The following is a 20,376-nucleotide window of genomic DNA, read 5'->3' on the forward strand; positions in this document are numbered from 1 at the left end:
AAAGACATGAAATGGTATCAGTGATGAGATGAAATGATTTTGTCTTTTGTTTCTAGAAATAACAGCTGGCATCAGAAATGAAAGAAATTTCCTTGGCTGTTTAGTCTCCATGGAGAATTCTATACCAAAACTATAGATGCAGAAATGATTTACAAGAAAATACGTTCAATTACAAGTACTTGTGTGGTGGGTTTTAGGCTTAGCGAGGGAAGATAAGAGATCACAAAAACCGTGCACAAGAAGGTTTGCGTGTTTGGGATGTGAGGCATTCGACTCCCTTTGTGGTATTGGTGGACATACTTTTATAATTGAGAAATGAACTGGACCTCATTTCTTCATTCTGCTTCTTAAAGTTGAATTATAGCGCTCGAGGCAACTGTAGAGCAGTGGAATAGGTTTATATTTCAAGTGTCAGTTAACATGGAGGGAGAATTGGAGTATGCCTTTCTCTTGTAAATAGCCAGGCATTTCTCTTATGTAAATAGGTGTTGGATCCTCCAACTGTGCTTTCTCCTTCATGTGCTGAGGTTTTTTAAGACCACTTAACACTTGTTTGACTAGAAGATAAGCAAGGAGATCACTGAAAATGGGTTTTAAAATTTAACCCGGGGTATTTTTCCTCTGTTGCTCTGCTAATGCTTTGCATGCTGACCTAGAAGAATCATAGTCCAAGATAATAGGTACTGTAATTCAGTCTTCAACTGCATTAATTATTTTTTCATCTGCCTGTCAGTTGTGCTTAGTCCTGGTGAATTAATCAAGTGGCCATGTTATATAGGCCTTTCTCCTCTGTCAGTTAGACTTGTATCACCTGTTCCCTTCATGTGGGGATGTACAATGAAAAAGTTGGAAAGTGTTTAAAAAGTAAAAACCTGTTGTGTTGTTCTAAAACAGACTTAAAGCAGCATGTCTTATACTTTGCTATTGCATGGGATAGACAAGAAGAGCTGGCAGTGAAGGTGCATAGACTCCAGATACACTGTATAGTGGTTGTGTGCTTTTCACAGTAGCATCTGAGTAGTAGCGTGCACGGTACTGGACCAGTGCACCTTCACCACCACAGCCCTTGCTGCTTCCTCTGCTTCAAAGAAAGAGAGAAAGACATGGAAGAATGCAAGCTCTGTTCTTTTTTGTTCCTAGAGCGATGCCAATAATTAACTAACACGTTGCTTTCAGGAATAGGTTTTAATTCTTGACCTTCTAGAGCCATTGAAAAATATAGAATATTTTATGGGTTTGCTATGCTTAATAAACTTAGGCAGTTATGTATGTATTATGATGTGTGGACACATATTTGTTCTTAGTGCTTTCTGGTTTTACATAGTCTCTCAGAGACGCTGTGTTTGTTTTATTTAAATGGAAAAAAGAGGTCTTCATTTCTCAGAAGTTTTCTCATTTTTGCTTCACAGAAACTATCTTAGAGCATGGACACCAGTAAGAAGACAGAACCCCCTTTATCTGTGGAAATGGTGCAACAAAGGGCCAATCCTGATCGCAGTCCTTCAGCATCAATTTATGTTCCAGAGCAAGGTGGCTACAAAGAGAAATTTGTAAATGCTGTGGAAGATAAGTATAAATGTGAAAAATGTCACCTCATCTTATGCAATCCTAAACAGACTGAATGTGGACACAGATTCTGTGAGACCTGCATGAATGCCTTGCTAAGGTATGTTTTTTGTTGTGACAGAACATGTTAATAACTCTGCCTTATGAACCGCTGAAAATAGCGTGAACACCATTGTAGTTTTAGGAATACATTAAGCTAATGCCCTGGCTTGAAGCAGCCTTCCACTTGTTGCTTGCTTGATTATTTGTTATCCATATGCTGGTGCAAACATTTGTGTTCTACTCTGGGTCAGGATGAGACAACTAAGCTTTCCATCAATATGGTTGGAATGGTTGTTAAAGTGGTTTAATCCCATGTAGTGATGTGCGTTAGGTAAGAATTTCATTGCCTGTGGAGCCTAGACTGAGTAGCTATTTCACATGACTGGTAACATGGCTAGTTTGGCGTAGAATGCTCTTAGTGAATTGTGGTTATGTGAGGAAGTGAGCCTGCAGAGGCTCCTTGGGGTGATGGTACCTAACCTAGCTGTGGACCCAGCCTTACAGTTGAGTGGTGGGACCCTTGGATAAATGTAACTGCTTGTGGAGCTTCCTTTTCCCATAACCATTCTACCTGTATGTCCTGGGGCTTGTATGTTTTGTGGATTCCAGGAGGGTCAGGAAGGCTGGCCTCTCTTACTGAGATGTTTGGGCCAGAGTGCAAAGTGGTGGGTGAGTGGATGTTATAGGTGTAAAATGAATGCTGAGAGATTCAACCTTTCCTAGTCTAGGTAAGAATAAGAGTGTGATCATTCAAGGAGTATCTAGCTTTTAACAAGTATCTGTGCATCAGTAGAAGTGTATTTCTTTGCCTCTCAATTTTGATGCATTGCTACTGATTGTATTCAGCACTGTGATTTCAAAACTTGGTCTAATGTTTGGAGACCATTCTGCAAGCTTTAATCTCCTGGGGTAAATAAGCAGTCAACACTTCCATTTGCTACTGGGAAAACAGAGGTATAGAAGACATTGAGCTCGCTGGATGTTGCACACTGGACTACTAAGAGGATTTGACTTTAGAAGGTCGTGGTGATCTCGCGTTTACTTTTTGTGACCATCCTGACTCTAGGTATTAGCTTATATTTCCCTTGGAAATACTGTAATCTCAGATGTTTATAAATCAAGACTACATGCAGCATGGCAAAAGAAATTGGAGGATATTACATTACTCTGTCTCATGATAAAGAGTAACCTCTGTACTGGGTAAATACAAGGGTCCATAGCTCACTAATCCACTCCTGTAGGTTTTGTGCTACAGCATGTCAAATTTAAAACAACAAAAAAACCCTGCCAACTTTTTTTTCAATACACATTTTCAGGTGAGGTGTAGTTTTCATTTAAGAAATACAGTTATTTCTTTCTGAATATATGTTTTTGGAAGAGTCTTACATGGTTAATAACAGTGACTGCAGAAAAGCAAACACCTGCCATGCTTGATGCGTGCAGATGGACAGAGCAGATCCTTAACAATCTAAAGCAGTAACAATTCTGGCATTGCTGGAATCTGGGCAGTTTTCCTTCCCTACTGTGAGACATGCACATGTGGTTATTACACTGCAGCTAGAACATGTGTAATTTTACTTTCTTGACTTTCCAACTAGTGTGTTATTGAAAAGGACACATGGGTAAGACCATCTACCACACTGCTCTTTCATTCAAGTTATTTCACTATATTTAAGTGCTTGTTGCAAACAAATTCTTTATTAAAATTAAATTTACAGCTCCTTTTTTTTGAGAAATAAAAAGTGCCATAAAACTAGAAGCAAAAGAAGTTTATGTTGTTTCTGCATTTGGCACAAAAAATTTTCATTCAGTGTTGATATGCTGCTGCATACACACACACTGATTATATGTTAGCAGCTTCTGTTCCAGTGTTATTTGAGGACAAAGAATTGGGAGTCAGTGTAGATAACGCAGTAAAGATGTCTGCTCAGTATGCAGCAGTAGTTTAGAAGAGCAGGTGGGATGCTTGAGTGAATTCAGTAAGAGCAAGGAAAGCATGACATTGTATTAAACACTATATGCCCTCAAGTAAATTAGTTCCCCCCCCCTTTTTTTTTTTTACTTAACAAAAATATTACAGATATTGAAGCTGCAAGGTAGTTAAGATGCTCAGAAATATGATGGGACACGTATGGTCAGTTCAAGAAGCAGAAGCCAGTGAGATGATTTGAAATAACCATACTGATTATATAACATAATCAAACTTATTCAGCCTTTTACATTGATTTGCACAGCTCCTAGCAGCCACAACTTACAGTCTGTCAGTGAGTTGCTTTACAAAAGAATTTACCTAGCTTTTACCTAGTGCTTTTCATCCATAGATCTTGGTGCTTTACAAGGGAGATCAGTATGACTATCCCCATTTTACATAGGGAAAAGGAGCTAAAAAGGAATGAAGGGATTTACACTACGACACCTGGCAGGTCAGAGCCAGAAACAGCTGTAGGAACCAAGATTTCCCACACTCCAGTTTCTGTTCACGGACTGCTCTGCTCCTCAACCTGCCTGTTGTCTAAGAGATCACAAGTTTGATAATTAGATTACCAAAACAGCTACAGGGCAATAGTTCAGATAAAGGAGGGAGCAAGGATCTGTAACAGTTACTAAAACCAGAACAGACTTGAAGGAGATGGACATAAATGCTTTTTTACCCTGAAAGGATATATAATTGACTATCAGAGGAAGTGAAGTTTAATTAAGTGTTGTTTGAAAAAGGACTGGATAATTGAAGAGAAAATATTTTGCCTGTTTGCACAGCTAGATTGAGAAGTGACAAAAATTGTGGATCAGGTGCAGACTGTAAAATAAGGAATGAATTTTGCCACCTTGAAGAAAACCACTGTGCAGTTGGCTGGAGGCATTGTGGTGGTCTTATTTCCTCAGCAATGCCAGATTACTGTCCACTGAAAACTTGGTGTTCAAATTTTTTGAAATAACATTGTGTTATCTCATTATAACGAACTATATCCACTTCTAATGATTTTAAAATATATTCAATAATTGTAACTAAGTAAAGTGCCTAATAAATGGTAATTTTTGTCCTACAAAAATTCAGATGAGTTAAACTAGTTTTTCTGTTTTCTTTTCTCTCCAGTTCTTCTAGTCCAAAATGTACAGCGTGTCAAGAAAGCATAGTAAAAGATAAGGTATTGTTAAAGTTATTTTTTTATTCAAGAGTATTGAATTGTGTGGTGTACCTAAGATGTATTATTGCTTTGTGGTAATTATTTCATAAGCCTAACAAGCTACGTGAGGAGGATAATTTTGTTATAAGACCTAAACCTTGTATTTTATATAGGAGGACAGCTCACTTTTACTGTTAACGACATGGTAGAAAATGGCAGGTCAGCTTCATCCCTAATGGTCCAGCCGGGTGTCACATCTTGTTTTCATAGTTGGGAGCTGCAGCAACACATTGCAGTTGTCCTCCCATCAACCAGGAGGGTGATAAGAAGTACTGCATCTCCTGTAGATGCAGAGATGTGACAGATCTAGGCAAATCTTACTCCTGATTTAGCTCCAGACCAGTGTCTACTGTTTCACTAATCTGTTTTTACAGTGTGTTGTTCTGTGAACCACACTGGAACCAGAACAGTGTGGAGTTACAGTAACTAATAGGATCAGATGATTCTTCTATGGATATTTCACTGATACCCTCTTCACTGTTTTTCACAGCAAAACTTTGTATTGCCTTTGAAAGGTTGAGGGTAGAGAAAATTCTTTTTGACTTAGTACACGGTTTATGCAGTTTTTACATTAGATTTTTCTAAAGTGTTTAGTAAATTCTTTGTGTTAGTAGTCTTTCCTGCCTAAATGAATACTTGGTACAGTAACCATTTTCAAGGAAAGGTTAGTGGGTACATGAATCTTTCCTCATCTTAACTCAAAATAGTTCTTTAAACAGTGCTCAGTGTAATTCAGTTTTGACATGGACGGTCTCTCCGGGAGCTCAGACCAATAATCATGACGCCTACTTTATTTGTCTTTTTAACGCTAACTTTCTGGCTCCCAATATACATAAATATGTACATTTATTATGAGACTTCAAATATCTCTAAAACAGGAGGACAAGAAGGGCAATGTATATTAAATACATGTTAGACTAACTGTGTGAGTCAGTAATTTTCACGAAACTGGAAACTTCTCTCTCCCCTTAGAATGCTGATGTCCAAAATCACTGAAGAGCTATTAGATGGTCTTGGAAAAACTGTTTAAAAATTGTCTTCTTACCTTAACTTCAGTCAGTAAAACTGTACCTAGTAACCCTGTGAATTACTTTGGAAAAAATACTACAGTAGTGGCAATTGATTATTCAAATGACAATTGTTGATTCATTAAACTTCACATATGCATCAGTGACCTGTGTCAGATGAGACTGGATGAGAATGGTTGCAGTGTTTCCTTCTTCACTGGTATTGGGGATAGATTCATAGTCACTGTGGACAGATCTGATCATAATTCTCGGTTGTTGTTGTTAAACGTTAGCATGCAGAACCGTTCTGTAATTACACTAATCCTCCAGTGCATGCAGTATAGCAGAACTCCATTTGTCAGAGAAGTTGGGCTTGCTTCTTTGGTGTTTCTTAATGGTCATGAAAGCAGCTGCAAAATAACTAGAAGTTTTTAGCCCTTTGTTTTGATCTTCAAAATAGTAGTAATGGTCTTCAGTCCTTATCTCCAGTTCCTGCCCTTAGCAATGGGGCTTCTTGAGAGTGCAGTTGTGTTGCCTCTTTATCTTTTATGGGGTATCACCCATAAAAGGTGGAAAGTCCAAACCCCAAGCTGTGTATTTCTAATTTTTTGCAGTTCTGTTATAGACAAAAAATGCTTATAAACATTAAAATGGAGAGATAGTTAAAGCCTGCTTATCTGTGAAATAATAAACCTCCTCCAGTCTAAGACCTTAGAAAATGTCTTTAATAATGTGTTACCACTGAAGTGCGAGTAGGTGTTCCAACTAACCAGTCTAGTCATTGTGGGACTGTCTTCCATGAAATCCTTCCTCTCTGAACCACTGTGCTTTGGCTCTTTTTTTGTCTCTATGGTATTGTGCCTAATGCATCAGCTTCCCAAACATTGTAGAGAATTCTAGCTTATTCAGGCCTATCAAGCCTGGCAAGCAAATAGCAAAAAATTTAGTCCTTTCTTGTACCTTTCCTTGTGTTGTATTTATAGTAAATGTGAAACAACAGTAGAGCATCTGTCCAAATAGTCTTTCTCACTGGGCTGCTTCACAGTGGAGGAATCTCAGTGATGCGCACATTCAAGAAAAACTGAGTGGTAGGGTTTTATTTCTGGCACATAAAGCTAGAATTAAATGACACTGCTGTAGCCAAATTGCATGGCTTCTACTTTATTTGAACTTGCATATTCTTGACAGGTTTTAAATTTCTAAAATGAAGTGATTTTTTTATTTTTCAGGTATTTAAAGATAATTGTTGCAGGAGAGAACTACTTGCCCTTCAAATATACTGCAGAAATGAAAACAAGGGCTGTAAAGAACAGCTGTCTTTGGGTCAATTACTGGTAAGTAATCTAACATACTCATAAGCTTCCTTTTGAGTTAAAGAATGAGAAGAAATCTCACAAATTAAAGCCCCAGTCCATTTCTTGACTTGCTCACACTAGGGGTTATTCTGACATTTATAAATCAGATTAGAGTTAAACTGTTTTGAAACTCAGCTTTTTGATGAGCTATAAGGAATTGTAGTAACAAATCATGCAATTGTGTGACACTAAAGCTCAGAAGTATAAATGCATGAAGCAAATGACAAGGGTGAACTAAAATTGGGAAAAATCTTAATGTGTACTTTACAAATGTGAGAAATTTGAATTCTGTTTTGGTGTGTTTTTGTTTTTATTTACCAGTCTTGATCCTCTCATATAAGTGGTGGTTTATGCATGGAGTTAAACCTTTGGCTTCTCCAGACTTGTACAGAATAACCTATAGCTTTGTTTTGTGAAGGTATAACATAGCAGTAATCCAGTAATGTAACAGTTGTAAGGTATGGCTAACCCAGCAGTTTGTAGTGAGATGTATAGGTACTTGCTTTGAGTGAGCAAGCTCAGGTACTTAAACAATTTAAAGCAGCATCTGTGTTTATGTGGAATAATACACCTTGGAAAAGAATGCTTACCTTTTGTTTAAATAGCCTGTGTGGAATTTTGGACTGTGTTAGAATACTTTTAGTATGAAAGTAGCTCACGTACATCTATAATACAGTGAAATCTGCTGTCTAGGTAAAGGGACTGTAAAGTCAGAAATGTATTCCTGAGTAGATTTGTTAGTGTTTGCTCTTGCACAATACAGTGCACAAAATAACTTTGCTTACTTTGGTTCTGAAGTTACTTAATGTGGGATGTCTTCAAAGTATAGAAGACATGCGCAAAATTTAGTTGGCTTGACTTCTTTTTTTTTATCTTTCAGATGCATTTGAAAACTGATTGTCAGTTTGAAGAGCTCTCGTGTCCTCGTGCTGATTGCAAAGAAAAAATACTGAGAAAAGATTTGCCAGACCACGTGGAGAAGACCTGTAAATACCGGGAGACGACCTGTAAATACTGTAAAAGTCAAGTTCCAATGATTATGTTGCAGGTGCAGTATTTTCTTGTGTATATAGAACAACTTTCCGTACATTAGTGTGAAATAATAACTCTTCTTGTGCTTCTCTCTAGCTGCCAATAGAGCCTTGGCCTCTCAGCCAGAATTAGTAAGTCAAAAGAGAAAATAGGCTGACTTTCAAAACACTTTTTTTCTGCAAAAACACCAGTCACTGCATTGACTAGGAAACATTTTCTTTTTTCTGATGTTCAGATACTGCATTTAAAAAAAAATTCAGATCCACTGCATAATACTGATACTAAAGTAATTTTTGCTATGCTTTTTTATTTTGCTTAAATTGATATAATAAATGCAACTGCCATGATAACAAATGTTGTGCAGGAAGAGCATAAGCATAGCAATTGACTGGAGAAATGGCATCTTTCTGTATAATCCTTCTTCAGTACTGTGTGATCTGTTATGAGAGGAGAGGAGGAAATAGTGTAAAAGCAAACTGTGTCTTGGCATAACCAGGAATGGTACATGGCAGGCCTAAGCAGAGTTACTGCTGTTCCTGGCATACAAGTAGGTTATTGGATAAGCAGCATGTTGTGAGTTAGAAGTATAGAGCAGAGGTTGAGAAAGTCATACTTAATTTTACACACAGAATTGTAACTTGACTGTGTTAGCGTTATTTTGCATTGAACTGTATTATGCTGAATCTCTCTTGCTGTAATTTTGACATTTTTTTAAAAAACTCTGTTTACATAGTTTTCCATAGTTTGGACAGTCTCAGATTTCGGACTTTCTTAGTACAGTAAGAGTGGTGAGAATTTGATTTTCATTCGTGTTCTTGTGTATTGTTAGGTGAAATCTCACAATGATGGGAAGCATTCTTTGCTCAGAGGTGGTGTTACAAAAAGGTGTAGGTAGAATCTCACCGAGTTCTGATTTAGATTGGGCTTCTAATTATTTGAGTGTATACTTGCAAGGGCTGGTACTTTAATAATTGTGCATTACCAAGCATAAGGTGGCTGAGACATGAAAATACACAGAGAAAATTAAGTTTACACTGTGTTTATTCTGGCACATTCTGATACAGAGGTGAAACTGTATTTAGTTAGATTATGGATGCTGTTCTCCCAGGATTTTCTTTAGGTGGGGAATTGATGTGAGGCAAAGAGTGACAGTAAAAGATGTGTAGTGTCTTAACAGACAAAATCAGTGAGTATTAAATATGTTGTCTTGTATAAACCCTATTTCCATATCTAAGTAACATGCTCACAGGTTCCTTGTAGGCAGTTTCTTTTTATAGGAGCAATGTAGTAAAATTTTCGAGAGTCTGAAATCATCTGTAAGTTTTGAGGAATATAGAACTCTGTTTTAGTTTAAAAGCTTTCTCTTTTATGAGATAGTGATGGATTTAACATTTATGAAATCTTTGAACTAGCAGTAGCTTTCAAGATACTCAGAAGCTGAGACAAGTTTTAGTCTATCAGATTTTTAATTCACAGCGAAACCAATTTTAGACATTCACATTGGAAACAAGAGTGGCATATTACTCTAAAGTACAGAAAAAGAGCATTTGTAAATAAAGTAATTGTTCTCCAAAATCTTAAGTGGTGGAATTAAGAGTTGCTCTAAGAGGTAATAGAATTGGCTTATCCAGAAAGCCAAAGAGGTTTGTTAAAATGTAATTTTATGTTGAGATGTCACTATTCTGGTTGTATATAAATTGGTACCACTATTCACCTGCTCTTAAAAGTTCTAAACAAATCTACATTTGTAAATCAGAACGTTTCCAAGCAGTGTTACATGTTCTCATGTTACATTGGCTTATATGTTCCAGTACAGTTTTGCTTCCATGCTGCTTTAAGGGTGCAGAAAGCTCTGCAATTAGAAGATGAGCAATTGCCTGCTTTTTTTTTTGCCTAGATTTTTTTAAATGTTCAGTGATTATAGAAATGCAGATGATTTTTTTTTCTTGTGGCCTGATAAAATGTTACCTTGTTGTACTTTGGTAATGAGAATCAGACACTTAATGAGACTGTACATTTGAATGAAAGGCTCCTTTTGACTTCTCATTTGAGTTTTGTCACCTAGAGCCTGAGTTAATCTCCAGCTTCTGTAGCCTAAAATTTTCTCTAATGTAATAATGACTGAAGCAGGCCTCAGTGACTTGAACTGAAAACGGAGATAGAGGGTGCGTACCGAGAAAAAAGGTATGCAAATGGAAACAAAAATAATTTTACCGGAGTACATATGGTTCATGTCTTCATAGAATCCCATGACCTGTGGGGTAGGAAATCCCCGTTGTTGGAGGCAGACTCTTTAGTTAACAGTGTTAGTACACATTTTTTTAGATTGTATTTTTCTTGCCTGCACTGTCACTAGGTGAGTTAACTTCTTAATTTCTTTTCTTTTGTTTAAACCATCTAAAAAGTGGGGGGTTTTGTCACAAAGGTACCTTTTCCATTCTATAACTTCTGGCAGATAAAGATGGTGCATTGTTAGAACAGAAGTTAGTAGCCTGAAATGCTTCTGAGTTGTTATATTTTTCTGTGGATAATCCACAAAACTACTTGGAAGTGCTTCTCCTATAAAATTGATACTTGGGCAGTAGTAGTATGATACAGATCTGGCAGGACAGCATCACTAAGTGTGTAGGCTCTTTCTGGCCACAAAAAGGCTGTCCCAGGCAGGCCCTGCCAAGGCAACCTGGACTCTGCTCAGTGGTCTGAAACACAACGGAGCTGACTGGGACAGCCACTGGGGAAGACACAAGACGTTGTCATCTTGCTCCCTTGTCGCTGCTCTGGACCAGGCATATTCGTAATGTGGCACTGGCTTCTCTGGGGAGCTGTGTTAATATCCTGCCTTCCCCTCGTCTGTGCCAGGTGCCCTGCATGCGGTGTCACCCATGTTTTATGCTGCATTTGGCTTTTGGTTTTGTGTGCTCGACTGTGAATTTAGCTGGTCAGTAGGAAGAGGATTCTGCCACTGGAGTGGGATGACTCGGGTATATCCTGAAGTCATTGGGAAGGCTCCCCTTGGTTTCGGGGGGGGGGCCCTGGGAGGCAGAGTGAGGAGGAGAACTGGAGAGAGGGCTGAGAAGAAGTTGCATGTTGCCTTTTTACCATGAACCAAGAGTCAGTGCCATAGCCTTTGCCAGATAGCTTGGGTAAGTTAGAGGAGAGAGTAAGGGAATTAAAATTAGGGAATGGATGTTAGAAGGGAGTATTCATTTTCTAGTTTTGTAGTTGGTAAGCCATTAAAGAAGTTTGTAGGGCAGTAGGCCCCTAAAGCTGCGCGGTAGTGTGTGATGTCTCTCTTCAACATGATGACGTATGTGTTCAGAATGAGGGGGGCCCAGGTCCAGTTCTTGAGTCTGAGCAGAAATGGCCCTATGGGCCATTGCTTACCAGAAGAGTACCAGAGTCACCCTGACAGAGGTGTTCTCAGTCTGTTAGCATTGCTCCTGGTTGGGTATCCATGTCCTGGTGGGGAGGGACTGAAGCTACCTCCTCAATTTGGGAGGCTGTCCCAGCTCTCTGGCTAAGGAGCAACTTAGGCTTCCTTGCTTTCTGTTGCTGTTGACTGTCTACATGTGCTACACCAAGTGAACGAGCACGAATAAGAAGGATGGCAGGATAGACTTGCTTCAGAGCAGCATACCTGATGATCTGTTTTTAAAAGTGAGGAGGTATACATTTTCAAATATTTGCAGATTTATGATAGAGTTCTGAACTAAGGCCTTTCACATCTCAGAGCTTGGCTCTCCTTTACGTCTTGGTTTTGTTTCAAAAAATAGATGTCATTACTGGGCAAAAAGGGCATGCTATTTGTTCTTCCTTTTCTAACAGCCTTATAAATCTAGCCCTTTGTTTCCTTTGCTTTTCTTAAGTACCAGAAATGAAACAGCTTGTTTCAAGTTGACTAGGACACATCACTTGACATGAAACGAAATTTTTTTTCCAGATTTTTCATTTTGTTGAGAAAAACTAGAGAAGAAACATAAATTCAATTAGCTTGGGCCTGATTGTCTTCCCTCCCTATGGTGATATGGTTTGACAGCTGTACTAAAGTTTCTGTCATCATCTAGGTTCAGATCAAAATGCCTGCCCAGCATCAGGATAAAATTTCAACATCTATTTGAACTTCGGGTGTATAACAGTGAGACTTAGTATCAGAAGTTTGAGAATCAAAATTAGAAAAGAATTGGAGGGGAATATCCATACATAGGAAGGAGAGATTCTCTGAGAGTGAGCACTGTACATTTCTGAAGAGCTTTTCCATGCACTGTATACCCTTACTAAGAAGGACATCTGTGGTGGTTCTGCTTGCTCTTAAAGATGCCCATTTTTGAGAGTAATTCTTGGGGAAGAAAACCTGAATTTTATTATTGTTTCATTGCTCTAAGTAAAAACAATAAAATGGGAAGCAAATAGATTTATTCTGTGTGGGAAAACACAAGAAAACCCATATTTTTGCTTCAGAATATCAAGATGTCTATCGAAAGCAGAAACTGATGTTTGAGCAATTGCAGTTCTGTAACTCTGCACAAGTGCGATAAACATTGAAAAAAAATCTTGTGTGTTTTTTTTTTTTTTAAATTATTGTAGGATGCTTTTCTTTGCAGGTAAGTCCTCTTTAATTTCAGAGTAAGAGTTAATTTGTGGTTTGTTTGCTTTTTCCTCTGTAGAAACATGAAGATACAGACTGCCCGTGTGTCATGGTTTCATGTCCTCATAAATGTAGTGTTAAAACACTCATGAGGAGCGAGGTAAGAAGTCATGCCCAGTGTTGTGCTGAAAAATTAAATATTTTTTTTTTTAGTAAGATCTCGCAAGAATTTTGCCAGAAGCCATTTCCTTATTAAAATGTGAGATCTAAAGAAAAGCTTTTTCTACCACACAGTTAAGTGTGATAACACTCAAATATTTTAAATGATTTCTTGAAAAACTATTTAAAAAGAAATAATTTCTTAGTTTTATGTCATTATTACACTTGGCTTGCCCAAGATTAGTGCATGCTTTTCCTGCTTTCATTTTTACTAGCTCTCCCCCTGCCCTTCCCCCATTTGAAGCATTTTTGAGTACAGTAGAGCAGCATCTTGGGGTAGTTAGCTTATATTAAAATAAAAAGAGAGAATTAAAATTTAGTGGACATTGGCAAGAGTTAGTAAAGACTAGAAGAATCATATAAACATGTAGAATCATTTCGTGGAAAAACTTAAATTATTATTAAATCTGTTAAATTTGGGAAAAAATAACTGACACTTAAAGAATTAGTGTAAGAAACAGGGTAATACGAGTACAACATTCTAACAGCCAGATGCAACAATGCATAAAAATTTCTCTTAATGTCTAGAAGCTTGCAGTAATATATAGACCAAATTAAAAAAAAATTGAAACCTGTCGTCTTTGAACAGATCCATGTTCTTGTACATTAAAAGATATGAGTAGCATCTCTCAAAGTCAATAGGTGTTCTTTTTTTCTAAAAATAATAACTTACTCACCAAGGATGGGGAAGAGCTTATTTAAGTCTTCAGCACTCCGTAAGAATCACTTAAGTTTCTGGTCTGAGGATAAGCTTTTCTTTTCACTGATACTTACTTCCTGAGTTGGAGTTGTACTGTTTTTCAGTTACACTTGTAAATTATTAATCATGTCATAGTGACAAGGCACATAAAGCACCTGCCAAACACAGGGGCAGTTTTTTCCCCCAAGATAATGAAATATAAAATACATGATAGATACTGTGCCTATTAAGAGAAATTGAGCTGCTAAGAAAAGAGAAAATATATATACTGAGCTAATTCTATCAGTGATTACTTCCGAGTTTAGATCCTTGTTCTGGAGCACTTAGGCATATTCTTAAATCTTGATGTTAGCAGTTACTTTGAGAAGAGGTGTATCTGAGTGCTAATAAGAATTGACCCATTAAAGCCGGGGTCATTACATATGTTGTCAGAATTGGGTTCTCAAACCATTGGTAGAAACAGAACTTTAAACGGTCATCTTGCCCTGCATCATCTGTTGCTGTATGTTGCTTAATTTTTTTCTGATACTGTGAAAATGTATATATTACTTAGCTGCATGGTTAGGGACAATGACTCTAATACAGAAAACGGGAAAATGCCTGCCTAACAGTTTGAGACAATTCTGTAGTGTACAAGTGAATATCTTACTGTAGAATAAAAGGCAATTTTTCATGTTTAATCCACAACTCTTTGGCAGGCTTCTAGTTTTGAGAAGTTGAAATTGTGGCATTCTCGTAAAGCCTGTTACACCATGTCTCTTTCTTATTTGGTCTTTTTTTTTTTTCTGAACCACATGTCTTTTGAAACTATACTGTGAATTTCTACAGATGGTGTATAGAACATAATAGGTGTATGTCAAAGATGAGTGACCGATTGCATCTCGGTATCAGATTTTAAAGACTGTCCTGTCTGTTCCAGAGCTACATGTTCAAAGGAGAATTGGTTCACCACTTCTTTCTGTGGAGGTGGATGAGCTGAGTCATGTGGGGCTTATGGTGTGGGAATTTCAAATGAGATTTTGAAACCCAAAAAGAGTGATGCCAGCTGAGGAGCTAGGCTTTAGCTCCTGTCTGCTTTGTGGGAGATGCAAACTGCAGATCCTGTTTTCGAAGAGTGTTTGTTGCACTATCCTTTCCAAAAATGGCTCTTTGCTCCAACTTTTAGGCAGTTTGCATCCAGCTGCTGCCCGCTGTGCTGCAATGGCTGCTCTCTGTATATATGTATATGCTTCTGTGAATTCGTTTATTTTTAAATGAGAAGTGGTCTGTGATCATAATAATCCAAGATATTGGAATAAATCTCAATCTGTGAAAAATGCAGGCATTTTACTAATCAGTTTTAATCCTGTGTACTGCTTTTTTTTTGAAGTTACTCAACTGTACCTATTCTAAAACTCTGTCTGTTTCATGCAGTACTTGTTTAGTCTTTTTTGTGTAATTTAACTGTTAAATTTAGGCACGGAGAATTGCATGTTATGTTTTGAAAAATTGGTTCCTCATGAAATTAGGATTAGAAAAAATGTACTTTACTACAGTGAAACTGATCTTAAGACTTGCTCAGAACACCAGTGAAAAATTACCTGTTGGGAGAAGATTAGTCATTCACTAAAGTCAAATGAAATCGTATAAATAATTGTAGAGTGTGTTCTTTTAAATTGGGTTACCTATTGAAATGGTCTTTAGTAGAAGTTTCACTGTATATTAAATGTATCACACTGTATACTGTATTGGCATGTGCGTGTGGTTTACATATGTGTATATATAGTATTTGCACTTTAGATCAGACTGGAGAAAATATACACACGTGTATTGTATGTTCTGCAAATGGCACACAATACAAACCTGATAACCTGTGCCCTTTATGTTTTGAGCATTATCATGCAAACGTCTTTTGCCAAAACTCACATTTTTTTCCTATTGCAGTTGAATGCACATTTGTCAGAATGTATTAATGCCCCAAGTACCTGTAGTTTTAAGCGTTATGGCTGCACTTTTCAGGTCAGTATATAACAATTATACTTCCCAATTGATGAAAGTCTGCAAATAAAACCTAACTCTTTGACGTGAAAGTTCTGGACTTCTCTAGTCTTGGTTAAGAAATTCATCCAGTTGCACCAAGTGATTATGCAGCAGATGTTTGGTTTTGCATTTTAAAGATAAACAATATAAAAGCCCACACATTCCTGCAGTGGTTTGGGAGTTCAGTTATTAGGTACATCTTGCTGAAATAGGAAGATACACATTTGAAGAACTTTTTAACTTAGAATAAGAGGAAAGTCACTTTTGTTCTTCAGAAAATAGACTAGTAACTTCAGTTGTTTTTATGAAAGTATTTATTTTCTTGAGCTAAGTATGTTTATATTTTCTCTCATTTGTGTGTCTTAATAGTTTTATTAAGGTTAAACATAGGTTAGTGCCCTTAAAACATGTTATTTTTATGTGCATTCGTATGTCTGTGTGCACATAGGTGTATAATCAAAGCATAGCATGAAATTTATTTAAAAAAAAAAGTTTTAGATTTTAATCCTGGCAATCCCTGCAATATTTTAAAAAATTAAAAAAGCACCAAACCTCGGAGTTTAGTTTCAGTAGTATTGTTCCAGTCTCTTCCAATATTCTGCTTTCCTGACCATATATCTTGGGGAATTTGGATGCTTAGATAATGAATTAGGAAATTTCAGAAACTGCTGACAGGAAAAAATGGAGTTTATCAGATAGTGTGATTCATTTGTTAGCCCATGATAACTTAAAGAGACAAGAACCATAAGCAGCAACACTTCTCAATAAACTACTTCCTGCAGGTATTTCCAGGTTCTTAAATAAATAATGAGCATTCATCATTTTAAGTGTTAACAGTAATGCTCTTAGTGGTAGAACTGATCAGTGCTGTAACCCTGCCCACTGTTATGTCGTATGTATTGCCATTCATTTTATGTATGTATATGTGTGCATATATGTACATATATCCACATATATATTTTTAGTATTTTATATAGAGTATATACCTTGAGGATCATTGAAACCCATTCAGTTGCTTTGCAGTGTATCTACTATCAAAGCTAATATACTCTGCATTGCAAAACACTGATGTAGGTGTAATGCAACACAATACATAAAGTAATATGGTCTTCATCTTATGTACTCTGTATATGATCTATGTGTGTTCTGTAAACTTCTTATATAGTGGTTATTTGTAACAGCATTTATAGGTTGTGCAGAGGCAGCATATCTGAATATCATAGAGCAATCATGGTAACATCTTAGGATGACAAACTAGGCATTGTAATATCTCTCAAAGTAGTTTATAAAGCTGGCAGTTTCCAGTGATGATAAATTTATCTTAAATATTTGTCTTTAATAATCAACTGAGGGAAAATTTAGTGCTTATGAAGCTGTTCATGAAATACAACAGAAGTTTTAAATTACAGTTTGGGGAATTGGACATTTTAGGTTTTGCTTGACTCAAGAGTTTTATTGTGCTTTGTTTAGTGTAAAGCTACACAGAAGACTCTGAAGTACAATTCATTCTGTAAATCTTGTTCATCTTTATTGTCTCTGACGTATCAAGCACACTGGATGGAGATATATGGCAGTTGTATAAAACACTTACTATATTAAATGTATTCCTGACTTTTGTAAATTCCCAAGTAGATTTCCCTTCTCTCTACAGTTCTGCAACATGCATCCGTGAACCAAAATATGTAGTGTTGGTTCGATGTCTTGATATAATCTTTCTTTGTAGGTTTAAAAGAAGTGGAATTGGCTAAAATGTATAAATTCTTTGTTGTCACAGGGAACAAACCAACAAATTAAAGCACATGAAGCCAGCTCAGCAGTGCAGCATGTTAACTTATTGAAAGAGTGGAGCAATGCTCTAGAAAATAAGGTATATCTTCTACTCACTTCTAATTTTCATTGATTTCTTTAAATCATAAAAGTACTAAAAGAAGCACTTTTTTTTCTGTTTAACAGCTGTTCAACAGTACAGCTAAAGTACTAGTAGGCTCCAAAAGCAATCAAGCCATTTAGCATATCTGGTACCTTTGTTATAATAAAATGCTGTGAGAAACTTGGCTTCGCAACTCCATGTACAATTTTCCTCATTGGTAACTTAATTAAAACACTTTCTTCATGTAGATAAACAGTCCACTATTAAATTTCCTCTCTGAGCTGCCTTCTTACAAAAGGGAGGGTTCAGAAAGCTGTGGCAGCACTATGAGCTGTGTTTTTGCTACCTCAGTATTTTTCAGAGATAACATTATTAGAAATACCATGTAATAAACTGGTTATTCATTTATTTTTGTTCTTGCTCTCCAAACTTAACAACCTGCAAAGGTTAATTAAATTAAACATATTGTAACTCACAGGCATTATGATTTCTGCTTTAGTGCATGAAGTTCATGTTGCAGTGCTTCCTTGGGACTCCTGATTTTAGATTGTTTGGGATTTGGGATTTGCTGGAAATTGTATCCATATCAGCTACGATCTTGTGAATCATTTGAATGACTTAACCGTCTGTTCCGCAAATAAAATTTAAGGCTTTGATTTAAAAATACAAAACTTAGATCAAATCACTGTTTTCTCAAATCTTTTTTTCAAAAACTTTTACGTAGCCATTAAAATAATGCTTCTGCTTTTTTTGGGGCGGGGGTGGGGGGGAATCCCAGAATTACCAAACTGTTCTACAAATGCAGGCAGAAGAGTCAGGAGCCCCTTCAGATTTTTCTAGAATGAGTTAAATAAGAGTAACAATGCCAGTGTAAGCTCAGCGGCAGTTATGATATGTGTGGCTTGTGACTTCTGTCATCTCACAGCAGACTGCTAGCTTGAGTTTAGTGAACTCTGTCTAGAAAGCATATTCCCTTCTTGGCCTACAGTGATCTCTCATGCATGGGTTTCCAGCAAGGTCCTGCAGCCGCCAGAAAGTATAGTTTTAAAGCAGAAGTTAACAGGAACAGCAAAATATTATTTTGTCCCTGGCACATTTGTCCCTGGACTGCTTGTTTTTGAACTTCAAGCCCCGTAAGGAAACCACTGAACGTGGGAGAGCTCTAGTGTAGGTTTTTTAGACAGAATTTTTACTACATGTGTAGGCCTTAGTCTGATGATCAATAACAATATGTAAGTTTGCTTTTGCACTTTAATGTCTTTGTTAATGTAGGAACTGTACATTTTTCAGTTGTAATGGATACAAATTCATATCCTTAGGGTTTTTTTCTTTAGTCTGATTAAACCTATAGAATTTATTTTACATCATAGGGAAAAAACATGTTCCCTGTGACTTCCCAAATAGATGATGTTCTGCCTTTTGTCAGTGTCCTGAGAGGTGCTTTGTCATTTAAAAAATACCCAGCACTTCTATGTTTGTCTCTTACAGAGCTAAGGGAATATACACTTTACTACTTTTTTATGTTCAATTTTTGTTTTAACTTTCATTTAGGACATAACTGCTTACCATTGTTTGTCTTTTTTTTTTCTTTTTTTCTCCCTTTTCACTTCCTGCTTTGTAGACTTCTTCCTATTCATAATAAAGAGTTGAATCACTGGAAATCCCAAGACCGTGCCAAGTTACCAGAATAGCTAACCGCATATCATATGTCAGTGACTTTATTCTAGAGAAGGATAACAAAATGATTTGTAACTTCATTGTTGTTCTCTTCTTTGAGAAAAAATTAATCGATACACTGAAGAACAACAGTGCAAAGTTAACTTAGCTGATGAATATCACAGAAATCTTGGCCCTGCTGAAGTCAGTGGAAGTCTTGTTGGTTTCTGTAGGGCCAAGATTTCATTTGGGGTACCCACTGTGATATGTATGGAGGGGAAAGGAGAAGTTGCTTTCTCCCAGTCACCACGTTCTTTAACAGTGCTTGTGGAGTATGCAGACTGAAAGTCTTCAGAGCCGCAAAGATTGCGCTAAGTTATGAGTTTGGTATTTGAATGGTGGTGCTGCTGGCAAAGAGCAGTAAGAGAAGGTCAGATGTAAAATCTTGAATCAAAACTTTGTGGGGCAAATTAAAATTCAGTGTTTTGTTCACTCTGTGATGGGACAGACTTGCAGACTGAACTCCCACGGATTTTATGATGTTGGAAATAATGAGTTAAACATAATTTTGTGGCTTCGTCACATTCTTAAAGAAATCTGGCATAAAGTGTTTTTTCTTTTTTAATATGTGACTTAAATATGGGACCTGTTTTAATCCAGTTCTTTGTGGCATAAGGTTTCTTCCATTCTTCTTTAGTAAGCAATAATAAGCAATAGGTTAGTTTGAAAAACTGCCAAATAAGAGCATGCTTATCCTAGGAATATTTCAAATATGACAAGGAAGTAAAGGAAGCTGATTGCAGTTTGTAAATAGATGCTGTGTTTCCTTTACACTGTTTTTTAACTGAAGTTAAAAAGACTTATGCCAAGTGCAATTAGGAAACTATATTTAGTGTTAAAGATTCCTTATTTACAAATTACCACCAAACTACATTTACTGCCTTAGCAATGACAGTTTTGTGTGATTAAGGTCTTCAGGACATAATTCTGTTTTTCTTGTGTTCTGTAAAACTATGTGGAAAATCTCAGTACAAGACAGGCCCACGTTTTACAGCTTGTACAAAAATGGAAATGTAATGCTAGTGACACAGAGTGTAACTGCCTTATGATTGGGAGGCCTGGGGAAGGAAACAATGAGAA

The 20,376-nt window shown here is 36.9% G+C and overlaps 1 protein-coding gene across 9 annotated transcripts in view; it reads left to right on the plus strand.

The window, feature by feature from the left end:
• TRAF3 (TNF receptor-associated factor 3) overlaps nt 1-20,376 on the plus strand; it is a 74,568-nt gene that overhangs the window by 38,058 nt on the left and 16,134 nt on the right. For 6 of the 9 annotated variants that reach the window (XM_010583968.1, XM_010583973.1, XM_010583970.1 and 3 more), the window contains 7 exons: nt 1,410-1,666; nt 4,703-4,754; nt 7,030-7,134; nt 8,036-8,203; nt 12,852-12,932; nt 15,615-15,689; nt 17,485-17,577. In XM_010583968.1, coding sequence (XP_010582270.1) covers nt 1,425-1,666; nt 4,703-4,754; nt 7,030-7,134; nt 8,036-8,203; nt 12,852-12,932; nt 15,615-15,689; nt 17,485-17,577 — 816 coding nt within the window. In that variant the 5' untranslated portion in view covers nt 1,410-1,424. The remainder of the gene's footprint in view (nt 1-1,409; nt 1,667-4,702; nt 4,755-7,029; nt 7,135-8,035; nt 8,204-12,851; nt 12,933-15,614; nt 15,690-17,484; nt 17,578-20,376) is intronic. The other 3 variants (XM_010583976.1, XM_010583977.1, XM_010583975.1) reach the window with 2 other exon arrangements.

This window comes from Haliaeetus leucocephalus, unplaced genomic scaffold, assembly GCF_000737465.1.
Source record: "Haliaeetus leucocephalus isolate CR32 unplaced genomic scaffold, Haliaeetus_leucocephalus-4.0 Scaffold932, whole genome shotgun sequence".
Lineage (NCBI taxonomy): Eukaryota > Metazoa > Chordata > Aves > Accipitriformes > Accipitridae > Haliaeetus > Haliaeetus leucocephalus.